The sequence below is a fragment of the Zonotrichia leucophrys genome, chromosome 3 (genome assembly GCF_028769735.1).
Source record: "Zonotrichia leucophrys gambelii isolate GWCS_2022_RI chromosome 3, RI_Zleu_2.0, whole genome shotgun sequence".
NCBI classification, from domain to species: domain Eukaryota; kingdom Metazoa; phylum Chordata; class Aves; order Passeriformes; family Passerellidae; genus Zonotrichia; species Zonotrichia leucophrys.
In genome coordinates, this window is record NC_088172.1 from 8,569,366 (window position 1) to 8,583,503 (window position 14,138).

At 35.0% G+C, this 14,138-nt stretch overlaps 1 protein-coding gene across 1 annotated transcript in view; it reads right to left on the reverse strand.

The window, feature by feature from the left end:
- The window catches only part of EYS (eyes shut homolog), a 704,733-nt gene that overhangs the window by 591,442 nt on the left and 99,153 nt on the right, over positions 1-14,138 (reverse strand). Inside the window, exon 11 of the mRNA XM_064707313.1 lies at positions 8,940-9,044. Within this exon, the coding sequence (XP_064563383.1) occupies positions 8,940-9,044 (105 nt within the window). The remainder of the gene's footprint in view (positions 1-8,939; positions 9,045-14,138) is intronic.

A 14,138-nucleotide genomic window follows, 5' to 3' on the forward strand; every position in this document is an offset into this window, starting at 1 on the left:
AGTTTGGCAGAGGTTTGGCAAGGTTTGCAAGAACAGGACAGAAAGGACAGAAAAGAAAAGGATTTTGGGGTTCAAGGGTGAGAGGACAAGATGGGGATAGATTCTAGTACTTAAAGGAGGGTTTATGAAAGAGGGACTTTTTCTATGGGTAGGTAGTGACAAAGACAAGGGGCAATGGTTTTAAACTGAAAGAGGGCAGATTTAATTTGGATATTAGGGAGAAATTCTTTACTGTAAGGGTGGTGAGGCACTGGAGGAGGTTTTCCAGAGAAGTTGGGAATACCTCATCCCTGGAAGTGTTCAAGGCCAGGTTGGATTAAAAAATCTGGTCCAGTGGAAGGTGCCTCTGCAGGAGTGCTGGAACTAGAGGATCTTTAAGGTCTCTTCCAATCCAAAACATTCTATGATTCTGTGCAGATACTAGGTTCATAAAAATATCTGCACCAAAAGAAAAACATATCCAGTCACAAGGTGCATAGATGAACAGGCTGTCTCAAATGTACAGGCCATATGTAAGAAAAGACATACCCAAGAGTAGTTGACATAATATTGTAGAATTAGAGAAAATGAAAATATTTTGTTGAAGAATCAATGAACCTTGGAATGGGATCCCAACCTAATCATGTAGATCATCATTAAATTTGATCTTAACTAGGATTGTGGGTAAAACTGTCCCTACATTTGATACATAGTGCTGTAGTAAACTCTACTGAGTTGTGCAGGTGTTCCTTTCTTAAGAAACAGTTATGCAAAATTGATCATTGGTGACCCTTTATGTTATTGCTAATTGCATAGCTTTGATTTATTGTTTTTAAAGTGAACTGGGAACCTGGTCTCAGAACTTTCTAGTTCTGTTTGGACTGAGTACTTGATTTGAGGATTGCCTATGGAGGTTGGATGCAACAACAAATTAATAGTGTGGGCAGCCTAGACTACTCCAGACACGGTGACTGGAGTATTAATGCTATTAATTAATTTAAAATTTTATTTTTAATTGCTGAAGTTATAACATATGCAGAGAGGATGCCATTTGTCTCAAACAGTGTGCTTTAATTTGGGCAGCAGCTTCACTATTTTCAGTCCTGAGTAATCCTCTAAATAGGACTGCCAATTATGTTGAACATAATAAAATTCTGTGGTAGCTTTTGTGAGGTTTCATTTTAGTGAACTTTTTAATTGCCTAATTGCCTTATTACAGCTAATTTTCACTGTTTGTACAGACTGCAATTCTGCCTTTATCATCCTGCTACACATATCATCCTTCCTGTTATTTTTTTGATGATTCACATTTAGTTATAATATATACACATTTTCCACTTGTCCTTTTTAGGTCCAGATAGCAGAGTAAAGCATAGCATTGCGCTTTATTAAAATAGAGGAACTTTTTTAAGAATCTTAAAGGTATCATGAAGAGAATATGGAAGAAAATTATGCAAATTTAAAAAAAAAGCTGCAAAATTAATTTGTAAAGATGAAAAATGGCATCAGAATATTGCTAAGGAGACCTCTGTCAACTTCTACTGCAGTGTCTTTAGTCACAGAGTAAATGGCATCAGCTGGTATTCATCTCACCTCATCTCATCTGTCTTCTGCTGGCTAAAACTTAGTTTTCGGAATGCAAGGTCTCCCAGTTTAAACTCTGATACAAAAGACTGGTACCTCTAGCAAAATGTTCATCTCATCTGTATTAATGTTTTCTATACAACCAAAAAATAGGGAAATTAAACTGTGGTATATCCAACTACTTCCTATTTTGTTTGCAACAATGAGGGTTGCCCTTCAAACAAACAAACAAGCCAAAACCCATTGAACTCCCCGGGTCATATTAACACTGAAAATAAAAACATCATAAAGAAAGCATGTCATATAAGTGCTCCTCATATAAATCAGGTATCGTGACACTATTGTAATACAAATAGAACAATACTTTCTGTCACGTGTTTCATCCAATATTCTATATGAACAAATAGAAACATCTATCAATTTAAATAACATACAAAAAAAAAATGATGAGTAGCACAGGAGTAATGCAGAAATGTTTTTGAAACCGAAGAAGGGAGGTTGTCATGGAAACAGCTGTGTTAGAAATCTTTTTGTTGCTACAATTTTATTCAGCTGCTGATGCTTATTCTTTCATGTTATTTTGACATATTAAGCTTCCTGAAGTCATCAATGATTTTAATTTTTTCAGAATAAGGTGTTAGGTTAAGAACTTTTCAGGTGTAAAGAAAAGACTAATGACATATTCATGTGCACTGAAACACACAAAAATGAAAATTTTCAGTTTACTCTTACTCTCATCTAGCTGAAAGACTAAAAGGAAAGGTGACTAAAAGAGTGAGTCATTACCTCCATAAAAGGCTATCATGACAGTCTACACAATATTTTGCTTCAAGTGAACTAAAGGAAGAAGTAAACCTGTAAAAACAATTTCACCAAATTTGAAAACCTTAAAATATTTATCCTACATGAATAAAACAGGTGGACTGAAAAGTTTAACTAACAGAACTCATCTATAAAAGTAATTTAAAAACAATCGAAGTTTATAATAAGTAAAATAAACAAGTAGCAAGTTAACCAGTAAAACAATGCACGTACTCAGTGACAAAAAATAAAAATTCTTGCTAACTAGACTGTCTGCAAGAAACAGAAATTTAATTAGTGTTTATGAGCATACCTGCAACAAATACAAGTTTCTAAATATTTGTTTTCATAGAGAAAAAAAAAGGTGAAATTCAATGGAAGCAGAATGGAAAGGGTAACAAGTGGCAAATCTTCATAAAGCAACCTGAAGATGCAATATAAAAAAAAATTGAAAGCAAACTCAAAGAATTAATAGTGGTTCAATGAGCAGTATAAAGAGCCAAAATTAAAAAAACCATCAGGGACTAATAAAAAATCTGAAGACCGAGCAACATAAAAGAAGAAGAATGTACAAAGAAACTTCAAGGCAATAAAACATACAGGGAATGAATCCATGGGTTTGAAAATGTATATTATTTCTTGGAAAAAGAGCAGATCTAAGAGTCTCCATGGATACTTTTTTCCCTGCTAAACATGCTGGTTCACTGATAGGTTAAAAGTTTACTGGATGCATTAATCTTAACAAAGGTTGGAGCACAGCACAGGTCCTTTAGGACTTTCTCATCGGTTATCTTCCCTTCAATTTTTTGATAGATTGTGTGGAGAATTACTTTCACTCTATATTGAGCCAACACCATATTAGTTCCAACATCACATTCTAAATCAAGTATCAAATAGTAGCTGCATATGTATCATCACTTAAATTTCCTTGGCCATTGCCTCCATCACTGAAGATGGTATTATTTTATTACACTGAATTCAGAATACCTGCTAATCAATACTGATCAGTCCTTATGTTTCTAATGATAAAGATCACATGGGGTCAGCAAGTGATGACAAGAGACAGTGCCTACCATTTTCCTCAGTACGTTTGGTACTGACTGAACGTTTTCTCTGCTCCAAGGAAAGAGGCTGGAGTTTCTTCCAATAAAATTGATGAAAAACATCAGATGATACAATTTAACAACACAAGATGCCTTGCTGGGGTGAAACACAGGTTTCAGACTCCTTGGAATACCTTGGTTTTCCAGTGTCATCTTCCAGACAGAGCTGCTATAAGGGCAGCACTTGGCTCTATCACAGTACTGAGCAGAAGGTTTATTTAGGGTCTTTCCATCCTGCTGATAGGACTTATAGTTACAGTGCTTTTCCCATATTTCAAGAATCTCATGAAAATTTTCTTATGCTATTTGTATCAATGAATAAATGAATTTAAATATTTTAGAACTTTCTTTCTACAGACTTCATCCTTTGTTGCACGAGAGACTGGAGGATGGTAAAATAATGAAGGTTCCTATTTTTACTTTTTCTTAAATCTGCTGATTCACAGCATTGATGCTTGTGGATGTGTGGTGGATTCACCCTGGATGGCTTCCAGACCTCTACCCAGCTATCTGCTTTCTTACTGCCTCTTGTCAGCAGGACAGGGAGCGAAAATTAGATGAAATATCTCATTGGTTGAGATAAAGACAGTGAAATCACTTGCTAGAGAGAATTATGGGAAAAATAAACTCAACTTGGAGAAAATGGATCTAATTTATTGCAAATTAAACCTAGAGTAGGATAGTGAGGAACAAAGCAAAAGCTAAAATATATTACACTTGACCTGACCTACCTAAAGTTCAGAAATAATGCCTGTAAAATCTCCTGTACAAGGTCATCAGTATATAGCAGTAACCCGTCACACAAGCTATATTATTATACAATTATTTTCCTGAAAAACAGTTTCAGAAGATGTTCACCTGAAAGCCATGCATGTCTTTTACTAAGAGAGAAAAGGACTTAGGTAATGATTTCATGCAATATCTAAAGATATTGTCTGATTATATTTGATCTATCTGTATATTACTCCCTCTTATCTTGAGATGCAAAAATAAAGATCATGTTCTGTCACAAAAATCTGCAAAAGTAGACCTTGAAGAGTCCATTACTAAAAATAACCCATACCTTTTGATGCATGGGCTTCCTATGTTGTGTTAATAAAATTAGAATATTGTACAGGGAAATGAGAAAAACTAAACCCAAAGAAAAAAAACAAATTGACCAAACAAAAGCAACAAGCAAACCTCCCCCCCCAAAAAACCCCAAAACCAAAAACTTCAACATCAACCCAAATTTCTTACAAGGAAATTATTTTATCTAGTTATCTGCTTTTAAAATTTGACTCTAGTTATTTCAGGTTTCCAGCAAAGCTGAGATACATTTATGTGAATTAATGATCTGTATGATTAAATGACCTCATTTCATCCTATTTAGTGACAATATCTTATCAACAGCAGGATGGACTACTGGAATAATTTCTAAGGTCTCAGCTGTATTAGAGAGAATTTTAATGGATTATTTTTAAAGCTGCTGAAAGGGGATTTGTCATATAAAAATAACAGTTTGAGTATTAAAATTGACCACATATGAAGAAATTGAACTACTTGAAAGTAATTAATAAAGCATAAGATATGTTTTCATAAAATGAGCTCATACTGTTAAATGCATATGTTTTAGAGTTGTTAAATATATAAAGTTCTGATTTATTGACAAAAAAACCAATTGTGCTTCTCAAGGATGAATGAACTCTATGTGTAAGTTTGAAAACATAATAAAAATTGCAAATTTTGGGTCATTTAAATGGACTGTGTAGGCTACAGAAGCATTTGGGGTAGATCTGGGTAACTCTCTAGAAGAAAAACTCGGAAAGTTAATATACACATAAAAATGTTTGATTGATTATTGCCTTAATATAGCACAGGTCAATTTGCATATCTGCATGCTTTTTCCACTTTAAACTCCTTAAATAAAATAAAACTGGAGGACCACAAGTTTCAATCAAAAGCAGTTTTATCAGATTATGAATATTCTCTGACAATTTAATTTCCTTAACTCCCCTCAATGGCAATATGTTAGTTGCTGTGCATTTCTTAATCACTCTATAAAGGCGCAGGATCTGAAAGATCCTACTTATTATCAGAAGCAGCCTAAGTATTACCATAACATTCTTGTTGAGTTAATGAACCTTGTTTATTAATCAGGCTAATCTGCTTACTTTCTTCAGATACAACCAATTATCTACAGGACACAGTATGGTGAAGAATTCAGCCTTACATTTTTCATGTATCATGTGTATGATGTGAGAACATCATCCATGTTCTCACTGAGCCAGGTATGCATACCGTGGGCAACCAGATAAGCTTTTGGAAAAATATGTATCTTTATAATAAAAAGTGCTAGTCTTACATTCACTTTGCATGGACATTCTATAGATAAAAGATAAAAAAATCTCTATTTCCTTTCAAAACATATATGCTTACTCTGTGTTTACTATTACACAGTATCTCTTCATTATGAAGCCATGTCAAGATCATTAAACTGTCTTCAACCATTGCTAATGCAAAGCCCCACATCTGTCTTAGCTTAGCATGAATGTTTATGAAAGAAAAACTAAAAAGAAATTAATCCTTTCCTTCTAAATTGTACTTTAAGATGACTTATGCTTTTTTTATATTCAAATAAATAACAATATTGTTATGCCATAATCTGAAAAAAAAATTCAATAAATTTTAATGTATACAACTCCTAACTGTGATTACCCTTTTAATGTATGTAACTTCTAATTGTGGTTACCCTTTTAATGTATGTAACTTCTAACTGTGGTTACCCCTGAATTTTTAAAAAAAGGTATAAAACAGTGTGGCTCACTTTCAACATGGCAGAAATGTTGACATATTTCTTGCCCAACTAATTTATTTTAAGATGTATCTAGTAAAACAGAGTTACTATTACTCATAAAATAATAATCTAAAAAAAATTAGAAACAGAACCTCCACTGAAGAGAGAGGAAAGATTTTTATGTTCATTGTTTGTAACATATTTGATATTGAAAGGTCAAATTTAAGAAGATATCATTATACATTTAAAAAATGGTGCAGATACTGTTTTAGACAACAGAGGCACAGCAGAAAAGTGCAAAGACAGCAGATACATACCTAATGACTAAAAATGTTATTGGTCTAGTCAGACAGTTATAGATACAAGTTTTTTCATTTAAAAGAACTTAATCATTAGGGAGTATCCAAATTCTTTCGGTTCCCTTGTCTATTGCTATTGAATACATGTGATGTATTAAATATTTTTATTCTTTTTTAACTCACTATTATTTCGTTGCTAAAAAGCCAACAACTACAGTTCCTCTGAGAAGCAAAACTTATTTTTTACAGAAATCCAGTAGCACACTGGCTGTCAACAAGAGTATGGGGGAAAAATTGTCTTTTTTCACTTAAAGATTAACTCAAGTCATCTGTGTTATCTTTTGAAGTGACCCTCTTGTTAGAACTGAGCTAGCAGGAAAAGTACCCAGTAACATAGCTTCTTGTGATTTCAGGCAATTTACAGACATTATTTAATCACAACAATGTATTTGAAATGGTTACATTTGTTTATCTGCACTTTCACCTAGAGAATATGAACAGGGATATTAATTAATTTGGCCAAGGGCACAAATACAATATGTATCACATTTAGATTAAAATTCTCCTCTTTTTAGCTCATTGTTAAGTATTCACATCTGCACACAATTTTTCCCTTCTCCAATTGTTTGCTATCATATTAATAATGTAGCTGCAAATTACAGCAAGTCCTAACTCTTCTCAGAAATAACTGATCATTTCTACAGATGACCCCTGGTTCACTATGAGGTTTTTTTGATCATTTGACTGATGATGATGAACGACCACTGCTACAGACAGCATTTTTTAGAGTCATTAGAATGAAACTCATTTTCCAGATCTCACACACATTGGGAATTATTACAAAAATTAATTGGGTAAGGAAACCTTTACAAAGTGACTGGCTTTTCTTTAAAGAAAGAGACATGGACAATTACTAATACAATGCCACAACAATTTTGTTTCCTGTCACCGACATGCATTCTGCTGTATGAAAGAGCTCTCCTTTTAGATCTGTGCAAAGAAAGAGGTGCAGCACGCTTCTGTGTAAAATTCCCGTGGATAAAAGTTTTGGTGAACACCAACAAGAGTCAAAAACATGATAGCAAAGTGATGCATTGAATGTGATAATCTTCATCTCAGAAGAACAAAGGAAATAATGTTTGTGTTAATGTTTTGCTACAGCCTTTATTCAGTGAAACACCTGGCAGGCTTACATTTCTCTCAGTGAAGCAACAAACTTGAAAGCATCACTTTATCTTTGAAGATATAAGTCAGTATTGTCTTCAATTCCCAACTCAGCACATACTGACCTCAAGGCATTTAAGGATGTTACATTATTAAATACATAAAAGTTGTCTTTTAAAAAGTTGCTCAGTTTGAGAGGGTTCATTGGAGACCTGTGTTTCAGTACTCTGACATTTCCAGGCTTTACTGATCACCATAAGTTTATCTTCAAAACACCACAGTATCATACGTACTTCTTAGTCCATAACCGTATAAAATTTGTTTTCTTGACCTTATTTTCCATAGTAACAATGAGCTTAAAAACGCAAATGTAAATAAAAAACAAACCTTCTTTAATTCATCAGTAATTTATCATCCATATTTATGAATGAACTTACAAGTTGCAAAATCAGTACCCCAGGCTCCTTTGGTCAAATCTATAATTTCTAAGGTCAGGAGTTTCTCACCCACCCTTTTCTACGTTTTCTTAGTCAATACAAAATAACATGTAAAATCGCAAATTAAACAATATATATATAAAATTAGTAAAGGAAAAACTTTCAGCATCATATATGTTTCTCCCTAATTTTGATTGGTCTTTTTGTGTTGCTCTTAGTGCATTTGCTACCTGGCCTGATGCATCTTGGATGTCCCTTATATCCTCTAGCATATCTTCCAGCCTTATACAATACCTTGGTTACTTCAGGGCATTTAGGATACCACAAAGATCAGGCAACCAGATTGAGGTCATGCAAACTTTAGAGCAATATTCAGTTCCTTTGGGAATTAGTAATTTGGCCAGTGGAATGAGATTTGAAAGATTAAGGTTTTTATGTTTGCTAAATTTCAACATTTTGCTGCCTAAACCCTAAGTTTTATGAAAGAAAGTATTGCTGTAAGGTGTCTATACATATATACACTAAATAATTTAAAATCTTCAGTTCTGTCATATTTCTTTCCCAATATGTTCCAGTACTGCAAGCACTTTTTTTATCTAAGTAATCTATAATTTATAAGATTTTCTTATGACAAATTAGAAAAAAAATATTTTTATTAGTCTAAAAAACTAGCTCTGTACATTTCAAAATGCAAGCAGAATGTTTGCATTATACAAGATTTTATAGCACTTGAGTAGCAAGTACTGCGTCATATTGTGCCAACACAGAAATAATATAAAAAAGTATAAATGCTTACCAAAGGGGCAATTGCATTTGAAGCCACTTTTGTCTTCTTCACAGGTTCCTCCATTCCAACAGGGTCTGTCTTGGCACTCATTGATGCGAACAGAACATGTTTCTCCTGAAAATTTGAATTAAAAATAAAAAAAGGACAAATGTGCTCACGTGTTGAAATCATAGAAGTGCATTTGCAATGCAAAAAGTCTATGGGATTGTCACAGTCTACATGGTGACCCCACTGGCCATGGTACACCATGTACACAGGACTACTGATAGACTCACTGCGTGTCATGAAATTTTCTGCTTCATTGGTTACAGGGCAGTCCATTTTGACAGGCAAAGTTGGAAGCATTACAATCAGGAAAATAGAAAGCTTTCTTACTGAGGTTATACATAATCCTGACGCTTTTTTCCCCCCAGTATACAAATCTACAGCATTCAAGCAATTTTTGTCCAGTCTTGTCAATAATTTTCTTTCATTTTGCTTTCTGACACCTTTGAAACAGAATTGTGAAGTATCATTGACTATGCAAGTCAGGCCAACACTAATTTACAGACATCTATGTGTCATAGAAGAGTTCAGCCTATGTTCTACAGCAAGTGGTCAGTACTGTAATATTGGACAAAGGAGGAGTAAGATCAAATCACTAAAGAACATTTAATGAGGCAAAATGCAGATAAAAGGAGATTAAATAACTAAGCGCAAATCTAGGAAGTATAGTGAAATGTAGGTTTGTAATCTACAAAAGGGATTGCTTTGATGTGTAACAGGAAAAGCTATTTCCGGTGTGTTGGGTTTGTGTGGCCAGATTTTGGTAGAAGGAGGAGCACAAGGGTGGCCTCTGTGAGAAGGTGCCAGAAGCTTCCTCCATGTCCAAGAAAGCCAATACCAACAATGTCCAAGATGGACATGCTGCTGGCTAAGGCTGGCTGGGCCAATCAGAGATGGTGGCAACACCTCCATGATAAGATATTTAATAAGAAGGAAAAAAAGTTCTTGCACAGGTGAAACTGCAGCCAGAGAACAGCTGAAAGAGAATGTGTGAGGGGGACAGCTCTACAGACACCAGGGTCAGCGCAGGAGGGGCATGAGGTGCTCTGGGCATGAGAGCTGAGATTCCCCTGCAGCCTGTGGGGCAGCCCATGCTGAGGCAGCTGTGCCCCTGCAGCCCATGGAGGAGATCCCTGCCAGAGCGGGTGGTGCCTGAAAGGAAGCTGTGAACCTGTGGGAGGTCCATGCTGGAACAGGCTCCTGAGAGGGACCTGCAGACCTGTGGACAGAGGAGGAGCAGGGCTCCTGGTATGACTTGTCACCATGTGGGGGACATGCTGGAGCAGCCTGTCCTTGAAGGACTGCACACCAGGGAAGAATGACCCATGCTGAAGTAGTTCGTGGAACCTATTTCCCATGCAATGGACTCATGTTGGAAAAAATCATGGAGAACTATTTCCTGTTGGAAGGATCCCATGATGGAGCAGGGAAAGGACTCCTCTTCCTGAACAGCGCGAGAAACCACAGATGATGAACTGAACATAACCCCCATTCCCTGTCTCTCTGAGCTGTTGGCAGGGAGCAGGTAGAGCTGGAAAGGAGGGATGGGTGGGGGAAGGTGTTTTTAAAGGTTTTATTTTACTTCTCATTATCCTGCTCTGATTTTATAAATTCAATTAATTGCTCTAATTCTAGTCTGCTTTGCCTGTGATGGTATTTGATGAGTGATCTCTCCTTGTCTCAATCCACAAACCCATTGTTATATCTTCTCTCCCCTGTCCAGTTGCAGAGGGGAGTGATAGAGAGGATTTGGTGGGTGCCTGGTGTCCAGCCAGGGTTTATCCACTATATCCAGCCATAGAAATATGGGGGTGAATAATGTTCAGTGATTATAACAAGTCAGCAGTATGGAAGCATTATGGGCTTTCTGTGTATTTTACAGCAGAAGATAAACATAAACCAAATGCTGATATTCCTCTGAATTCTTTCCATGGTGAAAATACTTTTGTCTCTTCTCTGCAGCACACCTGCATGCCCTCTCATAGAATCATATGAACCAGGACTCTTGGCTCTCAAAATCTCTATCTACTAAATATAAATGGTCTTTTTCGGAGAAATGAAGCACCAAAATTCTCTTCCACACATAAACTTGTGATAGAAGGGCTCCTACTGTTTTTTTTTTTCTGCCTCTAAACATGCTCTGCATTTTCCGTAAGATTTGAAGATATATGTATGAAAAGGGGGAGAAAAAGCATAGTCCAGGGAGAGTTAAGGTAACTCAGTAAACTAAAAACCTTTCTGTTAGGAGCAGCTGCTGAACGCTCTCTAACATATGCCATGGCACCAGTGAGCATTACAGCAAGGACTGGCCAACATATAAATTAATTTCTAAGTTCTTTAATTTTTTAAAGAATTTTCTTTGAAGTGCTGATAAGGTAATGGCACTATATGCAACCTTGCTGATCTAATTCTGGTATTTTGCATTCCCTTTTCTTTTCAGTTCAGGTCCCTGATTATGGTGGGATTATTATTTATCTCTTTTGAGGGAGATAAATAAAAATGCATTGGCATCTGTTCCATCCTCCGGATAGGCAGGTGGAGAGAAGCACAAATAGCACAAACAGAATTTCCTGCAGAAGTAAATTGTCTGGCCACAAGCCATGGACAAGCTGAAGCATGTACTAGAAAAAACTCCTTGAGACAGATTCTTTCACCTCCCTTGAATTGTTAAAGGTTAAAGCAAATGCAGTTTCAAGGGAAATAATAGAATGAGAGCATCATGATATACTCATGACGTCTAAGATAACATGCAAGGGGGAATTTAGGAATTCATCTTCTCAGAGTAAAAAGGTAATATGTGGGCAGTATTTAAACATATTTCAGAAAGAATCAAAGAATCTGTGAAGCTACTGTGAGGCCATATTTTCTGAGTATTTGAGACAAGAAAAAAGCTGGACAGATACAGAGAAGCCTTTTTTGTTTTCAGTATGCAGCTCCTCTGAACTACGCATTTGAAATGTATGATGAGAACCTTCTTTGAAAGTCAGATAAAAATTGTTAATTGGCTACAAATTACTTTCAGCATCAAAGTATGTTAATATAAATTTTTTTTTTAGTTTATGCTTTTAAGGTTAAAATTAATACAACATATTTCAAACATAATTACTAGTAAAACATAATATTTAATTAGCTATTTAATAAATCATAGCTTTAGGTCTGAGATCCTATACATTTTAAAGGCATCATATCACCAATCTGAAGTACAAAGAGAATGTTAAAAATTACCATGAGCCAACTATATTTCTATTAATGTTATAGAATATTTTATGCTGTTTAAAATTACAGTGTTCTCAAATATATAACAGATAATTACAGGAAAATCTGTCACTTGCAAATTGCATTGCCTGATCTTTAAGAGCAACAGTTTCTACTGGCATATCAATGGTACATAAGACATTATTCTGCAGGAGCACAAAGACGTTGGGAAGAACATAAGGAGCTGAGATGGTGAATACTAAAAAATTAGCAAAGATATTTCATCATGCTCAGTGCTACTTCTATCACTTACTCTCTTTAAAACAATCATGTTATTTTAGCAAATGGAGGGACTCTGAAGTTCTCAGGTAAATATAACTAAAGACAAAAGACAACAAAAAAATTAAGTTTCATAAGTCTAATGGATGAACTCTCATAGAATCTTCCTTATATTCAGAAGTGCAATTCCGTTAGATCACTAGATTAAAAGTTTGAACTTTTCAAAATTTGGATGTCTTTTTTCTGCTTAACTTAAAGAAATGAACTTTGCACTTCATCTGAACTTATCAAACTATTGTTAGAGTTTATAGAATATCCACAAAATGGTGGGGTTTTTTGATATCAAAATAGATTCAATTTCAAACTGTTCTCAAATATAATATTCAGAGATTAGAATAAATATCTGAAATTCATTTAGAAATTAGAATAGAACTGAAATCATTTGAGAGCTTCTTTTCTTAAAATAATACACATTATATTTAAAGTATCTCTTATTGAGTACCACCCCCACTATAAAATTTCTGTCTGAATCTCAAAACACATGCAAAAAGGTCAAAATATGAAGTTTCTTTTAAATACTGTTTATACTAACTTTTGTTTTATAGGCAAAATGAAATATAAAGTTTGACAATGTAAAGGCACACAGAATGACCACAGTGAAGGAAAGGATGTGTAAGAATATTTTTTTAAGTAAAACTCCTTACTTGAGATATTAAAGACACAAAATTAATCTTTCTATTCTGAGATCAGATGAAAAGCAAATGATTTAACATTCTCCTTAATGTAATCTTAATGAAGTACTATAAAAAAAAAAAGGAAAAACACGAGAGTTTTATAAAATTCAAGAAGTAGCCAAAATACTAATAGTGCATTTGACGACTGTTTTCACAACACCCCTGCCTTACTGTCCACCATTTTATAAAATGTGTATAATTGCAAAGCATTCCAGTCATGCACTTGATAATGAATTGTGAAATTTTATTGCTTGATAAGCAATATAAGCTATTCTGTTAGATAAGAGATGCATCAAGCTGAGTAATGCTTCTGCTGACTTTGCAGTAAATGCAGTTATGAAAAAGACAGACAGACGGTCCAGGCGAGGCTTTACTGAACTTGTCAGACATTTCTTTTTCTCAACTTTGTTGTTCTACACATTTGCTAATTTTTAAATTTAATTTGGGTAAAATATTTTAGTAGTTAAAATATAGTAGTAGTTAAAAATCCAAAGCAAATCTAATTTTTATTTACCTCATACAGAGTAATCCTTTCTGTGAATGCCTATTACAGACTGAAAATTTATATGATGTATCAAACACCTCCATCGTCTTAGCTTCCATTAAAGAGTTTTAACTCAGAGAAAGTCTGTGACTCTTCAAATATAAACTGCCCTGAGCCCAGCTCATCTATGTCCATGGGATTACACTGTACATTTGACAGTCTGCTCTGGCACAATGTACCAGCAATAATGAATCTTCCATAGAAGAAAAAGCCAGCCAAAGCCCCTGAAAAGGTTGTACTACCCAATGCCCTGAGCTGGAAACCCAGCCCAGCCTTGAATGTGGTGGAAGTGTGGGAGCAGACATGAGCTGTGCTTCTGGGATGGTCTAGTCCTATCAAGATAGGACCTGTATGAATGGAAATGGAAACGTGTTTCAAATGCAGAGCAGATGTGAGAAAAAAATGAACCTG